This window comes from Heloderma suspectum, chromosome 3 (assembly GCF_057233095.1).
Source record: "Heloderma suspectum isolate Gila_16-S chromosome 3, 16-S_ref, whole genome shotgun sequence".
Lineage (NCBI taxonomy): Eukaryota > Metazoa > Chordata > Lepidosauria > Squamata > Helodermatidae > Heloderma > Heloderma suspectum.
Window position 1 is genome coordinate 119,396,406 of NC_139460.1, and position 22,206 is coordinate 119,418,611.

The following is a 22,206-nucleotide window of genomic DNA, read 5'->3' on the forward strand; positions in this document are numbered from 1 at the left end:
TCTGCTGCTTGGCCCAAATGCGGTGTCATTCTGGGAGGAAAGTTCCAGGAGGAAAGGCAAGGTGGCCCTTGGGACTTGTCTTCCCAAGGGCTACTTCAGTGGCCACAGTCCTTGGGAAGACAAGTCCCAAGGGTCACTTCGTCCTTCCTCCTGGCGCTTTCCCCCCAGAATGACATTGCATTGGGCTTGGGGCAGTTTTGTATGTATAGAATGGTGGTTGGGCTGCTGCTGAACGTGCTCTGCAGGCCTAAAGAAAGGCAAGAGAAATGTAATAAAGAAATTAGCAAAACCTTTTGCATCATCCTGTTGCAGGTTTCCCCACTACCTCCATTTCATTGATTGTCACTTGTAGTGCATTTGGGAAAGAAACCTGCAAAGTGGTGATGTCATCCAGTTTTACTTATGGGAGGGTGGGGGAAGGTGCAGGGTTGCCACTTTCCAGAGCAGCTACACATCCTCTAACATCTAAGTCCTGGCTTCCACCTCATATGGTCCAAAGTTTCTTAGCAAGTTGCATCTTGGGGTCTTTATTGATATGTTAGTTTTTACCCCAACTTCTAATTTTTTAGATAATCAGCTGGAGACTGACGTCACAGATTTCTACGAAGAAACTAAAGTTAAATTTTCTGAACTCTCTGAAGAACTCTTATGGGAATATATTCACAGTGGTGAGCCAATGTAAGTACTGTTATTTGTGACAGGACTTGAGTGCAGTCCTGTCAGCATACAAAGCTTGTAGTTTGAGGAAAATCAGCTATGTGTACACAGTGTGCACATGTCAATATGGTGTGTGTGAAATAAAGTACTAGTCTACATTTACTAGTAAAATGTCTAATTCTGTTTTTCTTCTAGTAACAGTGGGATGGTTAGTGGTACCATTTCAGATTTGGGGTTGGGGGAGAGGGAAATTTTCACAGCAAAGTTCAGAGGCCACTATAAAGATTAAATGGCAGAAAAGCAATGTATCTAAAAAGCATTTTTTTTAATACTTCATAATAACTACAGCACTGTTATCCTGCATTGAGCGGGGGTTGGACTTGATCTTATAAACCCCTTCCAACCCTACTATTCTATGATTCTACGTCAAAGTTTATGACGGTGGTCACTCAGTGGCATAGAAGCTATTTTCCTAGAAATAGAGGTGCTACTGAACAAAAATCACATGTGGTCTGAAACGCAAAGCTGGAGGGATTGCCCTGCAACTCTTCCTAAATGATATCCCTGTGGATTATTTAACAATTATTCTAGTTTCTAAATTGTTTTATAATAGTGTTATTTTAAATAGATTTGCGTTGTTGTTTTAGTTAAAATTGCTTTTAGTAGTGTTTTAATAGTGTATTTAAATGTGATTTTAATACTATATGTAAACTGCTTGGAGATGTTTTAATATTAAGCGGTATGTAAATATTATTAATAAATAATATGATTCAAACATCCTAGGCACTGACTCAAAGTTCTCATTACAAAAGTAAACCTTGTTAGAGCTATTCATGTCCTGGTTACATCCAGACTTGACTGCTGTAAGGGCTATATACAGGGCTTCCTTTAAAGGCAGTTTGGAACTTCAGCTGATGCAGAATGCAACCACCAGTTGCCTTTGGGGATGAGCTGACCAGAGCATAATAAGCCCAGTTCTGTGCCAGTGCATTTCGGGTCCAATTTAGGGTGCAATCCTATGGCCACTTCCACCCCCTTCCGTGCTGCCTCGTAGGCAGCGTGGATTGGCCCCAAGCTCCACGCTTGTGAGAGGAGCATGGATCAGCAAAAATGGGGCATTCCTGGGGGCGGGGCGGGGAGGGTGGAAGTGCTGTTCTGACACTTCCTATGTGTTGTTCAGCGTCCCCCTGCACACACACTCCAACTTCCCGTGTCTGTCTAGCTGTGACTGCAGGGCAGCTGAAGCGCGGAGGCGCTGCTCCTGCCCTGCATTGGATAGGCGGTCGCCTCCGAGTTCAGAGGCAGCTGCCTATCCTGATAGGATTGCGCCCTTGAAGTGCTGGTGATTACCGTAATAGCCCCAATTACTGGTGACCAGGTTATATGAAGGAGTGTCTGCACTTGGACAAACCTGCTTGAGCCCTAAGATTGGCCACAGAAGCCCTACTCACATGTGCATTTGTAAGATTCATTGGGTTGACAGGCACAAGAGAAAATGCTGGCCTTTTCTGCAGTGGCCCCAACATTATGAAATGCCCTTCTATCAGAGGTATGCCTGGCTCCCTCCCTGATCATCTTTAAATGTGTCTTAAAGACCTGGATGTTTCAGTTAACTTTTAATTGATGCTGGTCTATAACTTACATTTATAATTTACACTGTTGCTGATATTTTCATTTTTTCATTTGTGTTGAAAAAATGTTCCTGCTTTAGTTAATTGTTTTATATATATATAAAATATATAATGTTATGTTTGTTTTTGTAAACTGCCTTGAGAAGGTTGGCCTTCAAATATAGCATAGCATAGAATTATTTTAAATGAATACTCTGCATGCAAGTATTTCTGGGCCTGGTCCGTGCCCTGCCCTCTCCCGGGTGTAGTTCTGCCTGCTATGATCAAAGGCTGCTCCCAAATTTTTCCAGAGTTTTTTGGAAATTGCTGGGCACCATAGGGAGCTTTTTCAGGAAAGGGGATCTCAGAATTCCTGATGCATCTATGGGGCCATTTGGATCTCATACCAAAGTGTTTTTTTCTGTCTGAAAGAACAAGAGATGCTAGTGACCACCAACTTAAGTTTTGGTGTACTTAACGTTTGTGGATGTCTGCTTGCAGTGCAGAGATTAACAGGCAGATTCCTACATTTTCTCTTCAAGAGCGTGTAACTGATAAGAATGGTAGGATTTGCATGGTAAATGCTAGACGGTATTTAGAAAGAGCTTCAGTCTTGTAACAAAGAAAAACAGATGTTCAGGTGATGGTCTGTGTTTGCAGATCAGTATGCAAAAGCTGCCACAGCACAGTTGTTGGGAGGGGTTGGCAGTGGATTTGGCTATTTCTCTTACTGCCAGGATTATGTAGCTTACTTACAATTAAACGTGTGCTTCAGAAGGATCAAGAGTTCATGGGATCCCAAAATGAAGCAGAATGTGGTTTGCCTTAAAATCATATGACCTAGAGAAGAGAAGCATGCCTTCTCAGTTTAGAAAGGAATCTTAACTGTGGGCCTGTTTGTACATAACAGTGACAAATCGTGGGTTAATTATGGGAATTATAATTAATACAGAGGGCTGTATTGTGACCCCAGGAGGGCCAGATTTGGCCATAGGCAGCTTCTGCATCACTACGTTTATCGTGACTGAAAAGTGTGTGTTTATATATATATATATGAAAATGAGACAGAAATAGGAGTATGCTTACATTCCATGGTTCTTTTCCTGGAGAAAGAGGGACAAACCATCTTGAACGTTCTTACACTGCTCCCTTTGGGTTTGCACTTCATACACCAGCAAACAGCTGATTTACTTTACTGCAGCAGATAGGCTAACAATATATGGGTTACATGCCACAGGACTCCTTAGTTTTGTGCTGGCAATGCTAGTCAGTGTATACATTAAATCCAGCATTTTGAATTGTGTGTAGAGTGCTATGAGTAGCTTGAAAGCCTTATATAACCTTACTCTAAGAGATGTATACCCAATTTAAAACAGTGTGACTGTGTTCTCTATGTGGGGTCCAGAATGCTCCATACAGCCCACTTTCATGCAGTTTAATCAAAGCCATTAAGAGTAAGTAAGGAGTGACTAGGGCCTAGTGAATGTTCTGGGAGTGCTTGCTGTCACAGAGTTGCTGAAGCTAAGTAGGGGCAGACCTGATCAACATCTTGGGAGTTCCATGTAAAATGTGGATATAATGCTTTCTAGACAAGCCTTCCCTTCAGTTGTTTTGGACAGCTCCCAGCATTCCTGACCATCGGCCATGCTGGCTGTGGTTGATTGGAGTTGAAGTCCAAAACATTTGGCAGGCACCAGTTTGGGGAAGCTCCATTCATTTCCTGTGTAGGATTGTAGACCAAGGCCAAGAGCCAAAGAACTGCAACACACCTTCAGTGGGCCTTAAACAGCAGCCCCTTATGCCACATGGTGAACCTCTTTTGAAACCAAGGAGTGGGGGTCAGAATAGTTTATGGTAGGGCAGTAGGGTGATGGACTCGACCTTGGGGGAGCTGGGGGTGGCGACGGCCGACAGGAAGCTCTGGCGTGGGCTGGTCCATGAAGTCACGAAGAGTCGGAAGTGACTGACCGAATAAACAACAAAGGGCAGTAGGGTCAACTGTTCAAAAAAACCTGAAAAGACCCAAATTCCTCTGGGCTAGCATAAGCTCTTTATGTGGGTCTCTGCAGCTTTTTGGATCCTGGCCAATCGGTTTAGCTTTGTAGTTATATAGTACAACATACTGACTAGTTGAAACTGAGATACTCAGTCCTTCAGTTTATTTGTTTTTATTTTAAGTACTACCTACATTTTAAATGTGTGTGTTTTTGTTTCTGCTCTTTTTTTTTTTTTACCTTCTCAGGGACAAAGCTGGTGGATATGGAATCCAGGCTCTTGGGGGAATGTTAGTGGAACATGTTCATGGAGATTTCTTGAATGTGGTGGGCTTTCCTTTGAATCGCTTCTGCAAAAAGTTAGCAGAATTATATTACCCACCCCCAAAGCACACCATCCATCATATAAAGCATGACTCTATCCCTTCAGTAGAGACGTTTGAGATCCTAAGTGATGCGGAATGTGATTCTTCAGATAACGCGCAGATTGAAGATGCTAAAAAGCTAAACAGTGGTGGAATTGCCCACAGCCTGGGAAACTGCATAGGCAGCAGTCATTACTCTAAGGTACCTGTGGAAAGTCAGAATGGAGTAGCAGAAAATGCAGCACAAGCCCCACCTAAGCTTATGCATCTTCTGGATGGTTTCAGAGCATCAAAGGTAATACATTTTTTATTCTTTGGTATAATGGATGTGTAAAAGCAAGGGGTTTTTGTTATATAGAATGGGCCATCTGTGGGCCTGACACATGTGCTGACATTTTAAGGAGAACCATCTGAGCTCCAGAGACCTTAAAATAAGCGTACTGGTGTGTTTACCCAAGAGGAGTGGCAGTTCTGTTTTATACAGCTTTGTATATTGCTGGAATGAAATGTAATAAATTACTGTGTTTGCAGCTGCAAATCTTACAGCCTGATTCATACATTTCTTATTGGTAGTTACCTTTTGTGAAGATCTGAAAGCAGGTCTAAGACACATGTAAAATCCCACTCTAAAACCCTCCCTCTCTTGTTGGATGTGGGAGGTGGCTGATGACACGACATGGACTAAGTGCTGTAACTCATCATTGCTACGCCCAGTGTAGGCTCCCCTGTATCTTCCCACTCCCCCAAACCAGCAGGTCAAGACTGGCTGTGAATCTTTTAAGAAAAAGTTAAAATGACACTCTGCTCGGATGTCTCCTGCTCAGATGCTCTTGTGCAATCAGATGCTCTTGTGCAATCAGATGCTGTCCAGTGTCACATCTCCAATCTTCCTTCCCTACCAGAAGTATACAGTGGTGGAAATGGAATTTATTGTATTGTGTTGCAGGCACAGGTCCAAAGAGAAGTTTTAGTAGTGCCCTCAGGTTTCCCTGAGCAAGCTGGTATCTGGCTTTTCATCTATCACTATCTTTAAAACATCGTTAATACTGAAAAGAAAGATTATACTATTTAGCTTAATTTTAATATTTCTCAATATATTTGACAAAAATTAAAATGATGTGCCCCTGTCTAAATTATGTATGGAGCAGATGCTGTTGCTGCACCACTCTATACAACTGCTCCAGATCTCAACTCCAGTCCATTAGTTGTCCATTCTTCCTTAAAAAGTGGAAAACCAAAATTAGTTTACATAGGCGCCTGATGACTTTGAGCTGTTCTGCATCCAGGGATACTAAAAACAAACCCCTTTAATGTCTAGCTGTTCAGCAATTTGAATTTGTGTGGCTTGTGATGAAGTGTGACTACCCATTTTGGCTTACCTTATTTTAAAAATCAGAATCTCACTTTTCAAGCTATGATGTAGAGTTGATGCCAGCAAAAGAAGCTTCAGGATTTGACTGTACAGCTAGTCTGCCAATCCAGACATAGGGGACAGGGGGAGCCTTTACTATGTCCCTTGCTGCAAATGAAGGGCAAATCTCAGTATTCAAAGTGGCTTTCCCCAACCTTGTGCCCTCCAGGTGTTTCGGACTTCAACTCCCAGCATGGTCTGTGGTCAGGAATGCTGGGAGTTGTCATCCGAAAAATCTGGACAGCACCAGGTTGGGGATGTCTGATTTAAAGCCATGGGGGACAATCCTGTTCCACTAATGGACTTTCGGTTAGGGGAAGAACCATTGTTCGGTGGTAGAACATATGTTTTGCATATGTGAAAGACCCCTGCCTGAAATCCTGGAGTGTTGCTGCCTGTTAAAGTGAACAATACTGGGCTAGATGGACAAATAGTCTGACCTGGTATAAGGCAGCTTCCTATGTTCCTAATTTTGGCACAGTGTGAACTGAAAAGGGGCTTCTTCCGAAAGATAAACAAAATAAGCTGATAAGCTGATAATAAGCTGTCTTCAGCTCATAACTACTTTACTGTTAAGATGTATTTCTAGTATCCTTTTCCTTTTGTTCCTTTTCTTTTTAAAATCTGCTTAATGATGTGCAGTTGTGAATGCCTGGCAGCTACACCAATTTTGGATACCTTCAGTATTCAGAAAAGTGCATTTTCAGAAAACCTGAGTATCTGTTCAATATTAAGCGATCATGAAGTCAGAAATGTGTTCAGGTGTCTGGTTCTGCTGAGGCTAACAGGCATAATTTCCTCTGTTATATCATTACCATGGCTTATCTTTGATTTGATGGCCAGAGAAAACTCTGATTTAAGTAACAGTGCAGAGCTGGAAGGAAATCAATAGAAACAAACGATTCCACAAATGCTGGCTTTCTTTCATGTGACTATTATGTGCTGGTCATATTCCCCTGAATACTGTGATCAACAAGACATTTTAGCAGGTGAACTTGCATGTGAACTAGCTCATTCCAGAAGAGCTGAGCCAGCTAAAAATACACATTAACAGGACTAAGTGGCTTATGGATTGACGTGATTATTTTTAGGTTGGTTTTTCTTTTACTAATGAGTGTATATTTCCTATCTACAGGCTATGTTTGTGGCCTGTAAGTTGAAAGTGTTTGATCTTCTCAAAGATAAGGGCACCATGACTGTAGCTGATGCTGCAAATCAACTTAATACCTCTGTGTTTGGCACGGAAAGATTACTTGATGCCTGCACTTCTCTTGGTCTGTTGGAAAAGAGCTGTCAAGGTGACCTTTTGCTGTAAAACAATTAAGGGAGGAGGGCTGGAAGAACAACTTGTAGCAACACATGAAACAACTGGATTGCTTACTAGAGTATGGGAACCTATAATTGAGGAGGAAAACATGTTCCTAAAGTAATGAATGAAATTTCATTACCATAAAAATGAATTTGATATGGCCTTAAGAAAAAAACATAAATTAGGGCCCAACTAGTTGTGATGTTAAATGCATCATCAGTCTGTCTGTTCCCCATCCCTTTTTTGTTTTTGAGTAGCACCCACATGGGGAAGGGGGCCAGATCTGAATTTGGATCATGGGAGTGGGGGGATTTAACCCTTTCTTTCCATGCTCTTTTACCCCCAAAGCTGCTATTAGTCCCCAAATGTACCATTTGCTTCAGGGGCATTTTCAGGGGCAAATAGCAGCTCTGAGGATAATTCTTAACTTCATAGAGCATGTAGTAGGAAGGCAGCATCATTTAGATTTTTTGGCCCAGGCCTTCAGATATCTTGGGCCAGCACTTGAGTCTGTATGAGTGTGTCCAGCCCTGTGGTAGAGGTACTTGCCTGTCCCTGGGAGACTTCCAGTGTTCCCATTTCCATGGCTTTGTTACATCCACATTTGAAAACGATGTGTTTTAGGGCAGTGCTTTCTATTGCATTGTATGTTTTAGTGGCAAGGAAACGTGCGAACTGTATGGGCCTATTCACACACGCAGAGGGGGGAGGGTGGTTAGGGTAACTATGGAGGGAGGGATTAGTGGAACCACTACACATGGCCCATCAGACGATCAGGAACCACTTGGTGCTGCATGGTTCCACTACCCCCCACCCAGTAGTTACTGGGTGAGCAATTAAGGCATATCCCAACAGCCTCTGCAGTGCGAAAGGACTCCTGGCAGCAGCTCAATAGTCCCGAATGGCCACACAACTATCTGCGGCAGCTAGAGTGTTGCCTGCAGTAGTGGATGCTCTAGCCAGCGGACTCTAGGGTTTCGGCCTGGAAGTCCTCCGGAGCCCATTTAAGCCACTGGGGAGCCTGCCACATGTAATGGTAAGCCACCCCAAGGCCCCTTAACACTTTGCAGAGGGCGGTTCCCCAGGGTGACTTAGGGACCATGAAAAATGGGGTTTTCTCCCCCCCCCCCCAATGACACACTAAGCCACCGTGGTTAGCAAAAAAAAAAGCCTAACCACCAAGGAAGGCTTAGCATGACATCTGAATAGAGTCTATAAGTAGTAAAGTAATACTGGGTTCATTTAAACTATATGCAGAACTGTGACTTGATCAGCACTGCTGTGAATCTCTATAAGCTGGTACTGTTTTCAGGTGAATTGAAAATGGTACTTTTAAGAGAATTTTGTAGGATTAATATTCTTTTTTATGTCTTTAAAGGTTACAGCAATGCAGAACTGACAAATTTATATCTACTATCAAAGAGTGAATATTCACTTCATGACTACGTTCTCCACTGTAATGACCACGTGTGGCCTCTGTACACACATTTGGAGTTAGCAGTGAAAGAAGGAACTTCACAGAACCATCGTACATCTGGGAAGAAAGTGGATGATTTGTTTCAGGTAGTGTAGATGTGATATATTCTTTATTTAGAAAGCTGGTGAGAAAATCTTTAAAACAGACTGGGGATAAAAACAATACGAGTATTGGAAATGGTCACTGGCAGGTTTTTGTGTGAGCTATCACAGTATACTTGGGAATTAATTTTTAAAAGCCCTGCTGCATACCATTTATTTATTTAAAATATTTATGGTTTGTCTTCTTACTTTGGCCCTTAAGGCTATGTACAATTAAAAAGCAGCAATATATATCCAAAACAACCAATTAAAAGGAAAACTGAGACAACTTAAAACCAAAAACAGAGAGTGAAATTAAAATCCATCAAAAGCCAGATGGTAGAGAGCAGAGGCAAAGATGGAGCGAATTTACTCTCCCTAGGAAGGAAATTCAAAAATCAGGGGTGCGGCCTCAGAAAAGCCCCTGCTTCATGTACCCACCAACTTAACCTGTGATAGAATGTTCAGTTCCTCTAGACCAAACATAAAAATCCTTGCTCACAGAAAACTGCCGTGTCAAGGAGAACCCTTCTCACTGCCATCTAGTTTTCTTGGGGGAGGGAGGGTTTTTGTACAGAGGATCATTCAGTCATATGAGTGCTAGAGAGACACTGATTTCTTTTGTATTGTTCCAAATGCACTTTGTTTTCGGTCTCACAGTAATTTTCCAGTATTAACAAAAACCTGTTTAGAAGATTGCAGATTTTATGTAGGGCGAGTTCAATGAGCCCTCTTTTCTATCATCATGAAGCTTGACCTTCTCCGTTCTCCAAAATTTCCTTCAGGGTAGTCTGAAAAGTTTGAATTCAATTTTTAACTGATTATCAGCCTTAGGTATTTCTTTTTCAGGATTCAAAAACAAACCATACTATAATTTTCAGGGTTAGGAACATTTCTGTTTTATATGTGCTGATTATCCTAATTATTTCATCTGTCTTTCTAAAAAAGGATTTCTATTGCCAGACTACAGAGGTGAAGCAGCGTTTCATGAGTGCTATGCACTGCATTTCCAAACTGACAGCAAGAGATGTAGGGACAGCTTTTGATCTTTCACAGTTCAGAGCTGTTTGTGATTTGGGAGGTACGTATTCCAGCAATAACACCTGTGTAAATTCATAGAAAATGTAAGCATAATCATCATCAGAAATTGTGATTAAACTTGTGATTCCCTAAATACATTTGCTTCCTTTTGAGTGTGCCTCATAGCATTTATAACCCTTTTTTGTAAATTCAGAGAGAATCCATAGAACAGTTCAAATCACGTTCTTGGTGTAGTTAATACTATTTTTGTTTCTGGTTCAATTAGGTAAGATGTTCATAACTGCATAGCAACTCAGGGCCTCTTTGTGGTCGTCTCACTGTCCAGCGACCACCATAGATAGATATGATGCTGTGATCCCATGCAGCCAGCTGAATGCATGGTTTTGTCACTTCTGAAGGAGGAGGTTACACAGAGAAATTGCACAGCCTGTGCAAGCTTCTTTCAAAGTTGGGAAGCACTAAATGCTAACACATCAGTCTCTCTATATATGGACATACGTACATATATATATATATATATATATATATATATATGTGAGTGTGTGTGTGTGTGTGTGTGTATATATACACACACACACATACATATATATATATATATATAGAGAGAGAGAGAGAGACCTTTGTTTTTATTTAATTATTGTGCATACTACAATGACTTAAATACAATGAAGGTCAGTTATTCAAACAAAATAAAAAGCAACTGTGTTCCCATTCTTGTCTGAGTTATGTTAATAGTAGAATGTTCTTGGAGCACCCCTCATTTAATTAGATCCCTCTAAAATGATGTTTGGGGTATTGGGGACTTATAGGCCACTGTCCCTTCATTGACAAACGCAAAGAAGGGAAACCAGATTTCCATGCGGTGGTCATGTTTGGCCACCCTTCTCAGAGCTCCGCCATGGTGAGTTAGTCTCTCTGAAAGTGCAGTTTTCCAGATATTGGTGAACCAGCCCTGCATCTTGCTGCCCAACTCTCTCAGTTACACCATTTTATCAATAACAAGCTGGATATCCACTGGGTACAGATGGAAAATGTATGAGCAGTTCCATTGTTACAGGGAAGTGTTTTCCTTCCTGTTAGGCCATCAGACTTGGCACACATAACCAACCCATTCACCTGGGCCACCTTTTCAGTTTGGAAGCGATGGGTGACACAGCTCGCTTCATTTCCCTCTCCTGTTCTCCCATTCCATTTTGATAACTTGGATCACCCAGCATTTTGTCAGTAAGACAAATATGGACAATACTGGGGATGGGAAGGGCTTTGTAGACAGAGGGATCTTGTAGACAAGGGGCAGCGCATTTCAACTGCAAAACTGAATGATCTATTAGTTGGAATGTGAGTTGGGTGGAAGCAGAAACTCCAGATTAAAGTATTTACTCACAAGGTGGCCAAAAACATAGCATTAACCAGGTCATTAACAAACTTTGATTCTTTGTGCCTTCAACCCATAGAAGAACATAAAAGAACTATTATCTGACATTTATAACATACTTTTGGAAGCAATGATAGGAGACACACAAAGTTTAAAGACAGTCTGGGAAATTGATCTACAGTGCCAAATAGAAAGTGACAGTTGGTACAAACTTAGGACTAAACTACCTTTTAAGACTATCTCCGCCAATTTGAAAGAATTGACAATCAAAACAATATACAGGTGGCAGTTCGCTCCAAGCAGATTTCATTGGATAAACCCTTCCCTGTCCCCACTTTGCTGGAGGGGACAGGGAGTGTTGGGATGCTGGTCCATGTGTTGTGGGACTGTCCCCAGGTTCAACACTTCTGGTCTGGAGTATTTGGGGTGATTTCAGATATTGTTGGTTGCATCCTTGTGCCGGAGCACCTCTTAGCACTGCTATCTCTAATGGATAATGTAAGAGGCAATTTGCCACACTGTGAGATAGTCTTGCTTTTGTTGCTAGCAGCTCGCCCAGAAATAGCACCACCGTCTTATACTTTAACTGAGTCAGGATTAATAGAAACATCTATTGTTTGAATATTTTGCTCTCTGCAGGTTGCACAGGAGCTTTAGCCTATGAGCTAGTTCACATCTACCCAGAAATGAAAGTCACTGTATTTGACCTTCCAGATGTCATCACAAGTGTGTCCAGCTTTCAGCCTTCAAGGCAATATGCTACTCGAGTATCCTTCACATCAGGTAAACACACTTGTTAGGCACAGTGCAGCCTAGAGGGCAGGGATGGGGAACCTGCACCCCAAGGGCTCATGGGGACCTTAGCGTAGTTTCATGTGGACCTTGGCCCGTTTTGCTGGCTCCGGCTCCTCCCAGTACTAGAATGCAGGCCCCAATGTGTTTTGACCAAGGTACTACAGACCTTGACAGGGAAAACTCTCCCCACCCCTGCTAAAGAGTGTTAGTATGTGTGGGTGTAAATGAGGCTCATCCTCATGAAGCTGAGCAGTCATTTTTACTTTCTTAAACACTCAGTTTCTTACAAAAGTACTGGTGAAAAAGAGCATATGTTGAGAGCATACAATCTTAACATATGATGCTGCTTAAAGTAAGGTGATTTTCCTACATAGAGAAGAATAGAAAAAAATATGTACACTATCACTTCTGAAATGCCAAATATTTCTTTTGATGGAAGTTGACCACTATTTGTTTGGGATCTGTGAACGGTATAGTTAAACATGGCTGCAAGCTCCTTTCTAAATGTGCAGTGGTGAAACCTGTTCTTTCCATACCCAAATGTCTCTGCCCTGCACACCTGGGAGATTTAAATACTGACTTGCTGTTAGGATATCGATGTATATACAAAGTTACTGAGATTAAAAAAAAACACCTTAGTCACACTTTTTAGAACTAATAAAAATGTATTTTCAAATAGGTGACTTTTTCAAAGATAATCTTCCTGAAGCAGATCTTTACATTCTTTCACGAGTTGTACATGACTGTTCTGAGGAAAAGATTTATACCCTGTTAAGCAAAATATCTGCTATTTGCAAGCCAGGTAAGAGTATTGACCCCCCCCCCCCTGCCTTTTTCTTGGTATTTACAGAACAACATGAAATCCTACGCTATACTTGCAGACTTGGAAGATGTTTATGACATTAGAAGTAATAGAATGGTTCTTCAGAGCCAAAGTTTAGCTTCACGATATTTTATTTAAAGCATTTATATATTGCCCTTCATCCCATTAGGGTGGTTTACAATCAGTTATATCACAAAACAATTAAAAAGCATAACAATTAAAAAGTTCACAACAAATTAAAATTTCTGGGTCAATAGAAACGTTTTTTACCTGTTGAGTCTCTTTAGGGAGGGCATTCCATAGCTGGGATGCCACTGCTGAGAAAGACCTTTCCTTTGGAGGTACCTGGAGAAAGACCTCAGCAGAAGATCTCTTCCAACTCTCCATCTCATAACCGTATTGAACTTGGCTAATTTGCAACTCAAGTCTATGCATCGTTACTCAGAAGTAAATCCTACAGCATTTATTGAGACTTGATCTAAATCTGCAAAGAACTGTAGCCTTACAGCCTGATCCATGCATGTTAAGTTGAAAATAAGTCCCACTGAGTTCAGTGGGGCTTACTTTGGAGTATGTGTGCCAGGTCTGCAGCCTTATTCCTGAATTCATTGACCCAGTTAGCACATAATGCTATGCCAAAAAACGCCAAGGCATTAGAATTATAACAAGCCAGGATTCGTAAGCCAAATTTCAAAGCCTGGTTTAAAGCTGGCTTTCAATCTTGGCTTGTTTGCAAGCACTTAACCATAGTTCCAGGTTCACACATCACAGGAAGCTATGTTTAAGCACTGAAACATAGCTTCCTTTGCTTCTTGCACAAACGGAGGAAGGAAGTGGCAGGAAGGAGGATGTGTGCAGGTGCACATCAGTTGTATATCCTGGTTTATTAAGCCAGGATTTTTGGCTTAGTGTTAAGTGAAAATGTGGCCAGTAGGACCTACTATTGAGTATACATGGATAGGTTGCATAGGCCTTTTCAGAAGACAAGAAATGGCTATGATGCAAGGTGATCACCTGTTCATTGCTTCCCCCCACCCCCGGCCTGCCCTTAAATTCTAGACATTGTGATGTACAATCCTGTGTTGGAGGTGAGAAGTGTACAGCCAGGAATTAACATTTTAAAAAGAAGAAAACTGTTCATATGGCCCTGCCACTTTGTGTGGAGAAAGAGGGAATGAATGAGGCAATGAAGCTTTACATTGTTGGTGGTTTCTATTGTTGTGATTTCTAAATGTTAAATGTCTACGTAGGACCTGGAATGGTACAGTACAAATCTTAAACCTAGAAAAATGCATTAAAAAGGTACGTTCATTTAAAAGAATGAAGGAATGCATCACTGGAGACCAGTGGTGTCACAGGCACTAACTTCTAGGTGTCTGTAGCACTTCAAATAGCAATTGAAACAGTGGGGAATGGGACAGTGTTTTCCCCAGAGATGAAATGTTATTTTTTTCTAGCTCTCAAACTATAATTTCCCCACCATGAATATGCTCATGAGAGGAAAGACTCGCTGCAACAACTGTGTCATGATGATGCATTCTCTGCGCAATACGACATTTGTTTGGAAAGACTCTTAACTTCCCTGTTTTTGAGGAACCATTGTCTTAAGGCCAAATTAAATGACACACAAAATGTGTGTACAGTGGTGCAGCTAGGTAATAGTAGACCCTGGACTTAATAGTCTCACAGGGGCCCCCTTTAGATGGCCATCTTGTGTTATTTCAGTTGTGAAGAACGTAACTTATATTTCTCCCCCACCCCACCCCGCTGCACCCCAGCACACACAGTAAGGCCAAATCTACGCATAGCAATTTTACCGTTATCATACTGCAATGAGAACTATTGGTGCACATGACACCTATGGGCACCAATAGTTATCACTGCAATATGATAACGGTAAAACTGCTAGGTGTAGATTCGGCCTAACATTCCAAAAGCAATACTCTGAGCCTGTGAAGGTTTGCATTTTAAACCCACTTAAGTCAATAGTGCCGCCATGACTACAGGAATAAACATGGAGTTTGCTTCTGTTACCCTGATGCTAAACATGTTTACCTGGGAATAAGCTCCATTTTGTTGTCGAAAAGGGTAATATTTTTTTTAAAGTAAAGATAATCAAAAGACCATGTACATACCCAACTGGTTTCCCCCTGACTATAAAGTGTTTTTATAAGAAAGGAAGCTGTGGCAAGCCAGGCCTGTTTGCAGCCCCCCCGCCCATCACCTTTTGCTCTTTGGATGGTCGTTTGGGGTGGGCGGGATGAGCTGTGGGGCCTAGCTGCACCACTCTGTGTGTAAATGCAATTCTTGTACCTAAGGTTTTTTAATGGCAGGCTCTGGGGAAAGCCTGATCAGGGCCAGGATCACAACATGTAGGGAGGGGAGGTCTAACCCTTCTCCCCTCATCATTGGCAGCTTTCCCCCTTTATTGCATCTTTAGCCTCCCCCTTTCCATTAGGATTGCCACGTGGGACTGGTTAAATCCCATTCCCTACATGCCACAGTCTTGATTTTGACCTCCTCCAGCTGTTGTTTTAAGACTCTCCCCCCCCCCCAAATAATAGCGTAGACAGCATTGGGGGAATCAGACTCAGGACTGCAGTATGCAGGGAGGGGATTTAACCCTGTTCCCCCCACCCCCGCCACCCAGCACTCACCATGGTCATGATTGGAGGGGTGATGCTGTTATATGGCCTGGGAAGGAAGTGGCCATTGGTGCAGAGAGTCCCCCCCCCCGCCCCCTCATGCTGCCATCCCAGTCCTGATCCAGCACTCCTATTTCTATTTAAAACAAAAGCTGTGCGCTCTCTCTGTCTCTGTGTGTGTGTGTGTGTTTAAAAAACACACAACCCAGTTTGTCCCTAAAAATACCCAATTTTGAGGTGGAAAATACTGCAGGGGAAAAAACGCAAATCTATTAACCCCATGCAAAATCCCCCTGTAACGAAAAACAGAACACTTAACTTGAAGTTGGGAATGTATTACTAAATCATTTTTTACTGTGGTGTTTCTGTGTTTTGGAAATGCAGGAAGTGCTTTGCTAGTAGCAGAAAGCGTGCTTGATGAGATGCGGACAAACCCGGCTAGAGCTGTCTTACAGTCCCTTAGTATGACAGAAGGCAAGCAAAGAAGTAGGTTGGAGTACAAACAGTTATTGGAGAAGCACGGATTCATCAGTGTGCAAATTAAGATAACAGGAAATCTATTAGATGTAATTTTGTGCTTTAAGAAAATGGCTGGCCATTAAATTGGATGGAGCACAACTGGAGCAAGTAATCTTTAATTTAGTGCTGCCCATCTGTCAGAATTGGTATGTTTCTATTTCTGTTTTGGGTTTCTTTAGTGATTGTTCTGTTACAAATTGTGAACTGCGTGTAAAAGTTTTATCCTACTTTTGTTGGTTAAAACATTACTGAAGAAATCACTAATTAATTACTTTTCCCCCCTCTTTGGAAAAAGTATTGCCTGCCTTGTTCTATAACTGATGGTAAGTTTTGGTTCTCAATCCATCCTGCTTATTTTTCCTTACATGTGTCCTTTGAGAGCGCTCTTTGAAATACAAGATACAAAAAGGAAGCCAGAGAAAATGAAATGTGCCATTGTGAAATGTGCTTAAAGCTACAGTCTCGGAGCTATTCTTCTCACCAGTAGCCTCACTGGGCGTGTTCGCGCTAACCCACAATGGGTGACAAGCTACGCACTGTGGGTTGTTTTGCGAAGAATCCACAGTGCGTGGTGGGTGTGCTTGACAGATGATTGGGCACACTAACCACAGTGTGTAGCTTGCTCCCCCACACCCCACTCCCCCTCAGTCCTCCAGCCAGCTCCGCCTGACATCCCAGGGGACTTGGCGGCAGAACCTGTCTTGTCTGCCGCCAAGCCCCCATGTCCTCGCTCTGATTGTGATCGGAGCCCTTTATTCCCAGTGCCCCTCTCCGCTTGCCAGCAGCAGCCAATCCAAAGTGCCCAAATGGCACTTTGGAGGGGCTGCTGGTAGCTCCCCCTGGCTCCCGCCAAGCTCCGACCCCCACTCTAGCCCCTTTTTTAAAAAAATCTTTTTTTGCACAAAAAAATGGATCTGAAAAAGTTTTTTCACATTTTCCCAGCCTCGTTTTATGCGCTTGTATGGACCTTTTATTAGAGGAGGATGGTGGCTCCGATTTCTATGGGGCTGTGTATCCATTCTGGGTTGCAGTCAGAACCAGCCAGAACTTCAAAGGAGCTATCCAAGGTGCTGAATGTATTTTGTGGCAAAGGTTCAGCACCATGGACAGCACCTTTGGAGTTCTGGTGGGTTCTGACTGAAACCCCGAATGGATTCACAGCCCCATCAAAATCAGAGCCATATGCCTCCACCGCCCTATGTTTATTTTTATTATTCTTATTTTGGTTATTCCCAGTTGCGGAAGTGTGCATCTGCGGGTATCCAAAAATATAGGGGCTTGACTTGGCTGCCTCCTTGTAGGCCAAGCATACAAGGGAACACCCAAAGCAACACTTGTCCAAGTTTCCTGCACCTGTTTTTAAGGGTGCCCAATCCCCCTCCCCGCTTTCTCTCTTCATATCGTCCTGACAGCTTCTATTTTGTCCGCTGTCAAAATAGAAGCGGTTACTTGCTTTGGGGTAGGAAACCGGGGTGGCACCCACTTTTCTATGGAAACAGGGTGCTCGGACCCGGAGGGGGTGCCCTAGAAGGAGGGGATCCACAGGGGTTGGGCTGGCACTGTAAATCGTAGGATCCTTGAATAACTAGGTATCTTAGCGCTTTTGACAGGTGGGGAAAGTGCTCAAGATCCCCTAGTTTGCAGAGTGCCGCCCCGAGTTAAAGTCTTGTCTCCACCTATGGGAGTACACTAGTGGGATAATATGGTATTCTGCTTTATGCTATTTTATGGTCAGTGATGAAAACAAATAAACTGAACAGAGACGGAGGTCTGCTCACCTTGTTCACTTCTCTCTCTCTCTCACTCACACACACACACACACACACACACACACTGCCGTTAAACTTGGAGCCCAAATCAATTTGGATGCAATCATAAGCATACTTACTGGTGAGGAATCCCCAATGAACATTGTGGGAACTACTTCTGAGTAAAGATATATAGGATTGCCCTGCTATGAAAGCAATTCCAAAAGGTCATGGGTCCATGTGAATTACATATTTTGAAAAATCATAGCATATACTCTTGATGGTCTAATATAAAAATAAAATGTCCGACAGTGGTTTGTTGGAATTCTTCGTACACAAAATGAGTTCTGAATCATATTCAAGTATGTACATGACCCCCCAAATACATTTGCTGTTTATGCAACTAGTTCAAAGGTAACTTAAACATATCAACATTCTGACTAAATGTTTTCAGATGAGGGGCTTAACAGCTTTGCTAATATAAAGTGACATGTTTCTTTTTACTTCTGCTCCCTGCCTACCCAGGAACTTATGTGTCTTGCACAGGCCAAGAAACAGATCTGAGTTACAGTCAGCTTTTACGTTTTCAGAAATGGGTGCAAGCCACTGTCCCAGAATGCTGGGTGTTATCTGGTGCAGCACCTATCAGTGACTGACTAATTCATTCCGTCTGCAGTCTCAGCTTTGAGACTGGACAGAGGACCTCTGGTAACACCCAGCTTAATTTGGGGGACCTTTCTTCCCCCATCCGCTCTTTTTACCAACCAGCCAAATGAGTTCTGCAGAACTCAAAAGCTTGCACAATCTTTAGTGATATTTTGGTTGGTCCTAAGAAAGGTATTGCGTAACTATGCGGTTTGGATTACTTTTTCTCTCATGGACACCCATGGCTATTATAAAAAATAGTTTTTTATAATATATTATAGAAGACAACCTAGATGAGAAAATACCACTTGTAGTCTGTTGAACTTCACTTATGTTTAATACTTCAAAGGGTGGGAAGAGTAAAAAACATTTTATTGTGACTTTAAAAGCCACAGTTCTGAAGTATCTTCTCTCCCCTCCCCTGCCCCACTTCCTGACATTTTTGCTCTGTTGTCATCTGCTTCCTATTGCTCACAAGTAGTCTTATCTCAGCAGAACACAGACAGGAAGGTGCAGACAGAGTATGGTTGTTCCCCTATTGTTTGTTTAAAATAATTTTAACCTGCCTTTCAGGGCACAGTGCTTTCACAAAGCAGCTTGCAAGCTTATAAAACACATGAAAATATAATTAGAGGCATCCTAGAAGTCTTCTCAGTGGTCAGCTTGTGGAAACTGCTGTTCTTCACAGCAACACCTGGGAAACCCAGATGTATATATGTGTGATGACAGTAATAACAACCCTTCCCCTGGTTTCTCCTGTTACAGTAGTTTCTGGAGGCTGTCAATGCTAAGTCCAGATTCAATGGCCAAAGCTAAAAGCGCTAAGCTCCTTGTGGAGGGCTTCTTGGTGGCCAGCTGATGGTTGTGCTGTCTCCTGCCACGCAGCTATTGGGAAACATAGGGGGATGATAATAAAATAAACAATCCTTCCTCTCCTACCACTGTGATCCCTTGGCCAGCTGATGTTCTTTGGTGGCTGATGTAAAGGCTGCTACCAGGTGACAACTGGAAGACGGAGCAGCCTAGGAACATAGGAATCTGCCTTACAGTGTGTCAAACCACTGGTCCATATAGCCCAATATTGTCAACGCTGACTGGCAGTAGTTACTCTCCAGAGTTTTAGGCAGGATTTTTTCCTGCCCTAACTGGAGATGTATTTATTAATTAAATTTATTAATCGCCCATCTGGCTGGTCACCAGGCCACTCTGGGCGATGTACAATAATAGAAACAGTTTAAAACAATAAAATTCTACATTAAAACATATTTCTAAAAATACCCTAACCCACCCCAAATGCCTGCCTGAACAACCACATTTTTAATGCACGGCAGAAGCTCATTAAAGAGTGGGCACGACTGAACAACAACAACAAAGGCGGAGTTCCCTAGGGAGGGAGTTCCACAGAGTGGGGGCCACCACAGAGAAGGCCCTCTCCCTCGTCCTCACCAGTCTAGCTGTCCTGGCTGATGGGACAGAGAGAAGGCCATCCGAGGCTGATCTTGTTAAGTGGCCTGTCTGGTGTTGCTGGAGGCGCTCCTTAAGATAGGCTGGGCCGGAACTATATAGGGTTTTAAAGGTCAAAACCAACACCTTGAATTTGGCCCAGAAAACAACTGGTAACCAGTGCAACTCCTTCAGCACCAGAGCGATGTGATCACGCCAGCAGCTGCCTTAAATCAGGCGAGCTGCCGCGTTCTGTACCAGCTGCAGCTTCCAAACTGTCTTCAAGGGTAGCCCCACATAAAGCACGTTACAGTAGTCTAAACTAAAGGAGACCAGGGCATGTACCACCGATGGGAGCAGATGGTCGGGAAGGTAGGGACACAGCCGCCATATCAGATGGAGTTGGTACCGCACTGTCTGGCTCACAGCTGACACCTGAGCCTCCATGGACAGCTGGGAGTCTAAAATGACCCCCAGGCTGCGGACCTGGTCTTTCAAGGGTAGCTGTGCCCCATTCAACACCAGGTCAGCATCCCCCAACCTCCTGTTGTCTCCCACCAAAAGTACCTCATTATTGTCAGGGTTCAGCTTCAGCTTATTCCTCCCCATCCAGCCACTCACCGTCTCCAGACATTTGAACAGGGATTCTACGGCCAACCTTGGTGAAGATTTGAACGAGAGGTAGAGCTGCGTGTCATCCACATATTCATGACACTGCACCCCAAACCTCCTGATGATAGCCCCCAGCGGCTTCACATAGATGTTGAATAGCATTGGGGAGAGGATGGAACCCTGTGGCACCCCACAAGTGAGCGGCCACAGATCCGAAACCACTTCTCCTAGTGCTACCCTCTGGTACCTGCTGGAGAGGAAGGACCGGAACCACCACAATACAGTGTCTCCAATGCCGAACCCCTCCAGGCGGTCCAGGAGGATACCGTGGTCAACGGTATCAAAAGCCGCTGACAGGTCGAGGAGAACAAGGAAGGAGCATTCACCCCTACCCAGAGCCCTCCTCATATCATCCACCAAGGCAACCAAGGCCGTTTCTGCCCCATGCCCATGCCTGAAGCCTGACTGAAAGGCCTCTATAGATAATCGGCTTCTTCCAAGTGTGCCTTCAGCTGCATCGCCACCACCCGCTCAGTCACCTTGCCCCAAAATGGCAGATTTGAGACTGGACGAAAGTTGCTCAGGACTTGGGGATCCGAGGAGGGCTTCTTTAAGAGTGGTCTTATCACTGCCTCCTTGAGGGCTGATGGCTGTGCCAGGAATCAAACCTGGGACCTTCTGCATGTGCTCTACCACTGGGCTAGTCTTTCCCGTAGCCTGATGGAGGTGGTTTCTTAGCAGAGCTGATGGTTTCTGTTTTGCTTTCTCCCTCTAATCCGTCTCCTTCCTATTTCTCTCTTTCTCTTTTTGTGAATCCATTCCCCATGCCCTAAAGACCCATCTTCATTAACTGTGGCACATGTGTCTGTATGTGTGTGCGTGGGGGGGGCAGGGTGTCCTACAAGACCTGGGCAGAACATATCCAAGCAACCTTCTCCAGAAACAGGCATACTAGAAGCAAGCAAGAGTGAGAAGCAGCTTTATAGGCTCCAGCCATGTTGGGTTGGTCCTGTTGTCTAAAGGAGAGCCCATCCTCTCGTAGAGACCACTTCGGGGTTGACAAGAACTTTTTAGTGTAACATATCCCAAGGCAGAATCTGCTACTGATGGCAGATACGGGGGGCGGGGAGATTATTTTGCTTCTTTGCTGAACATAGGCTTTCTTCTCCAGTGCATTTCCTTGTTGCCTTTTGGAGAGAATTTGTGCATGTGTATGAAGAAAATCAGGGTTTTAAATTACACAGAACATCTGCAGGTGGAGGAGGCGCTCTGCTGCAGACACCTTCTCATGTAGAGGGTGATGAGAATTATGACCAGGGGGCAGAGCTTGTGCTCTCATCCCTGCTCCCCCTTGTGTGTAAAGCATACACACCTTGAAACTCACTTTCTGTGTATTTGGATGTTTGCAAGAAAGAATATGTTCTATTTACCCAATAGGAAAAGCTGTCTGGGCAGTTCCCAACAGTTAAACAGTATATTTACTTACATACATACAAGTGCCATTTCTACCTGGCCTACAGCTTTACATCATAAAACATTCTCTTGCAATGGCAGTATGCAGAAAACACTGACAGAGGTAGCTGAGAAATATATTGGTTCCTTTTCCCCTCATCTCTGTTCTAGAATGTGTTCTTTTCCCCTTGTTCTGTTCCTTTGT

The 22,206-nt window shown here is 43.2% G+C and overlaps 1 protein-coding gene across 1 annotated transcript in view; it reads left to right on the forward strand.

Annotated features, from left to right (window-relative positions):
* The window catches only part of ASMTL (acetylserotonin O-methyltransferase like), a 34,890-nt gene extending 16,703 nt beyond the window's left edge, over window positions 1-18,187 (forward strand). Inside the window, exons 6-13 of the mRNA XM_084844285.1 lie at window positions 570-678; window positions 4,510-4,921; window positions 7,173-7,335; window positions 8,725-8,909; window positions 9,852-9,984; window positions 11,959-12,102; window positions 12,794-12,916; window positions 15,967-18,187. Coding sequence (XP_084700411.1) covers window positions 570-678; window positions 4,510-4,921; window positions 7,173-7,335; window positions 8,725-8,909; window positions 9,852-9,984; window positions 11,959-12,102; window positions 12,794-12,916; window positions 15,967-16,184 — 1,487 coding nt within the window. The 3' untranslated portion in view covers window positions 16,185-18,187. The remainder of the gene's footprint in view (window positions 1-569; window positions 679-4,509; window positions 4,922-7,172; window positions 7,336-8,724; window positions 8,910-9,851; window positions 9,985-11,958; window positions 12,103-12,793; window positions 12,917-15,966) is intronic.
* Window positions 18,188-22,206: the final 4,019 nt, after the last annotated feature.